At 37.0% G+C, this 6,000-nt stretch overlaps 1 protein-coding gene across 1 annotated transcript; it reads right to left on the bottom strand.

Moving 5' to 3' along the window:
• Positions 1 to 1,963: 1,963 nt before the first annotated feature.
• LOC131647339 (granule-bound starch synthase 2, chloroplastic/amyloplastic-like) lies at positions 1,964 to 5,384 on the bottom strand. The gene is made up of 8 exons (XM_058917241.1): positions 4,971 to 5,384; positions 4,591 to 4,822; positions 4,366 to 4,430; positions 4,191 to 4,268; positions 3,978 to 4,088; positions 3,838 to 3,882; positions 3,397 to 3,570; positions 1,964 to 3,222 (listed from the first exon to the last, which is right to left on the bottom strand). Exons 1-8 carry the CDS (start codon positions 5,232 to 5,234, stop codon positions 2,266 to 2,268), a joined length of 1,926 nt encoding a protein of 641 aa, XP_058773224.1. The 5' UTR covers positions 5,235 to 5,384; the 3' UTR covers positions 1,964 to 2,265.
• Between the last annotated feature and the right edge of the window lie 616 nt (positions 5,385 to 6,000).

The following is a 6,000-nucleotide window of genomic DNA, read 5'->3' as shown; positions in this document are numbered from 1 at the left end:
ACTCATAGATTTGCTCAAAGTCCTCAAAGTACCACATGTATATGACTTTCACATAAGTGGCACTCTTGTCCATAAAAATGGCAGTGCCAACCAAATATAACAAGTCCCACATCCCTTGTAGCTACAAAAGTTCTTGAAACCACGACTCATTGGACTCTTCTAAGCAAGTGATTTTCCGTATATGGTTGATCAATTTTAGCGGATCACGTTCCTACATACATGGTTTAATAAGAATAATTCAAACAAAAGTTAATAATAAAACAAAAACTAGTTTAAATGACTATTTCCAACTAAAGTTTACCTCTTTGTCCCAGATATGTCTAGCAACATGGTCTGGATAAAGAGACAGCAATGATAAGTCTGACGAGTCTCCTCCAAAATTCGGAGGTGCCGTTGGTGCCGCCTCAATTGCTAGGCATGGGAATCGTAATACGCCGCATGGGATTGGGGTGCCTCAGGTACCGCCTTTGTCACCTTAGACTGGGATGCCTTATGTGCCTCTAGTGTCGCTTGAGCCTGGGATACCTCTTCTACCTCAATTGCCTAAATAGGAGAACTCATGCGTCTACGTGAAGATGGAGGTGGGGAGCCATGAGCAGAAGACCCTCGCCTACTACGGGAGGACGAATAAGAATGTGGAGATACATGAGCCATATAACCTGATGTTTACGTATCAACCTGTCTAGAGGTAGAAGGAGCCTGTGATTGCTGACTCATTCGCTCCGAACAGATGCATGTTGTGAAAGCATGATGCGTATCAATTGAGATGGTCTTTCAGACATATTTCCCGTAAATAGACAAAACAAGCGTTACACAATGAGTTCATTGCAAAAAAAGACAAAAAACATTGCACAAACTGCTTACGGAGATGCATATTCGGGTCTGGATAAATGTTACAACATTCCAGATTTGTATCTCCATAAGCTCCTGCACTCCAAGCACTTTCAATGGTGGAATATTGTAGACCCAGAAAACATCAAAATAATTCATTGATCGTAAAAACTATCTAATTACACCGTTCCTCGTTAGTTTTAAGCTATCAATCACTAAAAATCTTTCGATTTCATAACCTAAAACTCAACATCTACACAATCTTACATAAACTCAATAAACTTTACAAAAAAACTTACAATTGTGTCTTCAAGTTGATTGTTGTTGCTCAATGTTGTCTGAAGTCATATGTTTGACGAATATTGATGTTCTTTGATGTTGTTTGGGTGTGTTTTGAGTTAAGTTATAGAAAATGAGATGGAGGAGTGTTTTTATAAATGGGTTTTGAAATGATTTTGCGTGAGTGAGGAAGAGGAATGGGCTCTGAAGCGTATTTAAACGAATAGCGTCCGGAGATGTATTTACGTAAGGGATTCGGAGATGCATCTCCGGAATAATTTTGCGTGAAAGTATGTCCTTGACAAGAATTGCACTAAAATTTGGTGCATTCTGAGATGTATCTGCAAAAAGTTTATATATTTGTATCTCCAATAAATTCTTTTCATTGATCCAAGAACTTGTTCAGCATTGTGTTGAATTTTAATGCGTCTCCAAAATGTAAAAGCATAAATGTATTTTCGTATGTTGCTCTAGAGAAACAGAAACATAGGATTGTATTAAGAAATTCTCTTTATTTTATTTATGAACTCTAAAATAATGCCTTAAGGGTGGAGAATTGAAGAATATTCTATGTATTAAGAAATTCCCTTTATTTTATTTACAACATCTGAACTCTAAAATAATGCCTTAAGGGTAGAGAATGGAAGAATATTGACAGATTTGATCAAGGCTGGGAATATACTTCAACAATCCCTTCTATCTTTCACTTTATTCATTTCCCCTGTTACTATTATGAGAATATAAATATGACAGTGTAGTGTACTATCAAGTGGGGTTCCAATATTCATTTTCCATTCAAGCATTTATTTCCCTGCATTTTTCACTAAACCAAATATTACCTTAGAGAGACATAGAAAGAGAAAGATTCTCTTTTTATTTTCATTCAATACACTTCATTTTACATTGTATGTGCCAAAAACATTATGTTGCAATTGAATTACACATTCCTTCCTTAGTTCACATGGCAAATGTTCCTCCAACTTCGCGGTGCACCAGCTCGGTAAAGTCCGATCAATCTAGTGAAATCAAATTTTTCGTTCTAGATCGAACAGCCTCCACAGCTGCAACACTGTGTATTTCGCTCTCGTGAAACAAATTCAGCATGAAAGCCCCTCATTTCGAGCAGACTACAAAGATGGAGTGCATGTCAAGAAATCACCATTGATATTTGGCAGCAACAAGAACTTCCTCATATTGTTGGGCAGCATTGTCCCAACTATGATCCTGTGACATTCCTCTTTCTTGAATCCCTTCCCAACTCTTCTTATAATCCTTATAAGTCAACAAGCAATTCCCTAATGCCACAATTAACTTGTTGGCATCGGCGCGATCAAACGTCCAACCGACACCCAATTCGTCGAACGGATTAAAAGGCTGCACTGTGTCTCTGAGGCCGCCCACCCCATGTACAACAGGAACCGTTCCATAGCTCATCGCATAGAGTTGATTCAGTCCACACGGCTCGAATCTTGACGGCATGAGTAATATATCCGAACCTGCGGTTATTCTATGAGCCATCTTAACCGAAAAACAGACCAAACTACGAATTTTGTCGTGGTGTTGACCTTCGAATTCCTTTAGCATTTGTTCTAAATCAGCTCTTCCGGTTCCCAACATGACTAGTTGAACGTCGTTACTCATCATCCAAGGAATCGCCTCGGCTATAAGATCAACACCCTTTTGGCCATCGAGCCTTCCGATGAAGGAAATTATCGGAACGTCCTCACGGACTGGCAAACCGAGCTCCCTTTGCAAAGCTGCCTTACATTGACGCTTGCCGGTTTGTAGGGTTTTCAGGTTGTAGTTAGTGTAGCCGTCTGATGTCAAGTAAGCGTCAACTTGAGGATTCCAATCTTTTGTATCGACACCATTCACAATTCCTTGAAATTTCCAGTCATTTTCATTTATGACGTTATGCAAACCCCAACCACCTTCGGAAGTTTTAAGCTCCCAGGCGTAACCGTGACTGACAGTGACAATCCTGTCTGCTGTTTTTAAACCGGCTGCAAAGATGTTGAAATGCTCACCTCCAACAGGGTCGTACATTTTGAAAAGATCCAAATAGTTTCCAGATAAACCCACGGTGTTGAAATCTTCGACCGGGCCCCGACCCTGCATTAGTAAACGTGAGTCAATATGTATATGTGCATTAGGACAAAGGGAACATTTATGTAAAAGTGAGTTGAACTATAAATTTCCATATAAAAATAACATTTAAACTCCAAGGCTACAAATTGTAGCTTTAAGAAAAACCAAACCAAACATACACTTAGATTTAAAACGAACCTGGTGAGCTATGTTATGAATCACGAGAACCGATCTTGTATAGTTCATCAAACCATGATCGCGATAATATGCTTTCAGATACACCGGTAGCAATGCAGTATGCCAATCATTTGCTATGAAGACCAGATTTCCATCGCCATAGCAAGTTCCACCACACGGAACATGCCAAGGAACCTGACGAATAATCATTAAGTCAAATATAAGGATTTCATAAACAACTTAATTAAAAACGCTCTTATGTATTCTATAACAAAAGTTAAGATAAATTCAAATTGGTTTTATATAAGCTATAAGCTGTTTTCAAAACATCTTATGGAATATTATAAGTTTCTTTCATAAGCTGTCCTAAACAGTCTCAGATGTGTTTGCACTAGTAGATAAGCTGAAATAAGTGAATTCAAATTTCAAAGTTATAGTCATAAAACCAATTAGTTTGTGTACCTCAACCGCTGCCTTGCAAAATAACACCATGCGCCTTAGAATATCCTGTTCCATTAAAGACCAACAAGAGTCAAAAGACTATGAAATAGTAAGGGTAACTAACTGATACTAATGCAAGATCAAATCCAATCCAAAATTACCAATCGGTTTCCGCCATATATGTTACTCTCTAGATTGCGAAATATTGGACTCTCAATAAAAACAAAGTCGACACCATCAATATAACTATGGAAATATGTCACTTCCATGTCCTGTAAAGTGAAAACGTCGAAGCATTACTACACCAGAGTGGTAGAAACTAATTCTTTCGAGGACTCATAAAAATAGGAAAAAGGTAGACGCTCGCGACACACCTGACCAGCTACTTGGTATCTCTTCCGTACTCCTATATCGTGTGCTTCAGCATAATTACCATATCGAGGTGCAACAATCTATAAGAAAATGGAAACAGTTCATAATGAAATGAGAGTGAAAATTAGTATCTTATCTTGTAATAATCGATGAGACGTGAAGGGAATAGCATTTTACCATAACTCTATGTCCACGCCGAGCCAAAGCCTTCGGTAATGATCCAGCAACATCTCCAAGCCCGCCTATTAGTTCATATTAGAACCATCAATTATATAGAAAAAACAATGCAGCATACATGAAAGGACAGAAAAGTTCGAATGCTTTAGTTGTAAATATTTGGGCGTGTTCTGTCTTACCGATGCGCATCAAGGAAAATTCTTCGATGAAATATTGTTAAATTACCTGTTTTCGACCAAGGAGCACATTCTGCAGCAACCAATATAATGTTCATAACATTGGTCCCAGCCAACGGTGGTGGCTTCTCAACAGCACTGCCATTGCTGGAAGAATCTTTTCGTGGATTTGAGTCGCTTGACAGAGATTTCTCACCGCTTTCATAAGAAATACCGTTTCCTTCAAATCCAGCAATGCTGTCACTATCTATAGAAGAAACTAGTTTCTTTCTTTCAGCAATCTGAAACAATAAAAAAACAAAGATAAATAAATCACCTCATGAATGCTTATGATAACTGTAAGGGTTAACTGGTTATGATAAATAAACCAAACGCTGCAATATAGTTTTGCATTCAAATAGATCAGTAAAATAGCATTTTGTTGAATACCTGTTGAATAAGCTCCCTTTGCAAAGCAAGAAATTCTTTGCTCTTTTCAATTGTAGCATTAACAACATCATCTTCTTTTGATTCATCTGCACCAAAACTCTTACCAACAGCTCTTGCATGCTTATGATTCAATCTAACACTTCCATAGTTCAATCTACCAACACCCAAACCCTTGCTAAATGCTGAATCACCATTCAAAGTACTTAACTTTGGTGTGAATTTGAGATTCTTAACAGTAGAGACAGAACCTAGTGATAGCATCATCAAGAGATTGATTCAAAATGGAGAAGACTCGAATGGTGAAATTGAGTGAAAGAGCAAGAATTGAGATTTTTTTGTAATTGGGTTGAACTTAATAAAGCAGAATTCCAAGACATTTAGCACATCACCATTAATATTGTCATATGAGTTTCGATTTGACACATCATAAAAAATTCTACGTGCCACTCATTCTATTCTACTACTTTAAACAACTCTTTCAACTTATACTCATATGTTTCTTTGTACTAATTATGATTAGTGTCATTAAATTTTTTAAAATTTCTAATTTACTTATTTCCTTAGTGTTACTATAATCTTAATAACTCTTATTATTACATTAGACTATTCGTCTTCCAATTCTAAATATTGAGGAACCTTTTGAAAATCTGAGTTTTTTAGGCTAAAGGATTAAGGTTTTCAAAAGATTAATGAGATGAGAAAAGAATTGTTTTTATTTTTATGTGTTCGACAAGACGACAAGACGTCGTATCTTGTGCTTACATACTTTTGTTGTTCAATAGGGAAATCAGAGCATTTATAGTTGTGCTCAAAAAAGAAAACAAGGCAGTTAGTTTGCGCTACATATCACAACAGTTATTTCAAACAACGGTTAAGCATAACATTTAACAACGGTTTTTCTAAACAACCACTGTGATATATACACCAAGTTTACTATAAATTATGTGTTGTTTTTCGAATTAGAAAATACTGGCACAAAGAAAATTATCGGGACGAGTCGCGTACTAGGTCGCTTTCTTTAAGACGTTTC

This window comes from Vicia villosa, linkage group LG2, assembly GCF_029867415.1.
Source record: "Vicia villosa cultivar HV-30 ecotype Madison, WI linkage group LG2, Vvil1.0, whole genome shotgun sequence".
NCBI classification, from domain to species: domain Eukaryota; kingdom Viridiplantae; phylum Streptophyta; class Magnoliopsida; order Fabales; family Fabaceae; genus Vicia; species Vicia villosa.
Note: the sequence above shows the minus strand (reverse complement) of the source record. Positions and strands in the feature narration are given on the sequence as shown.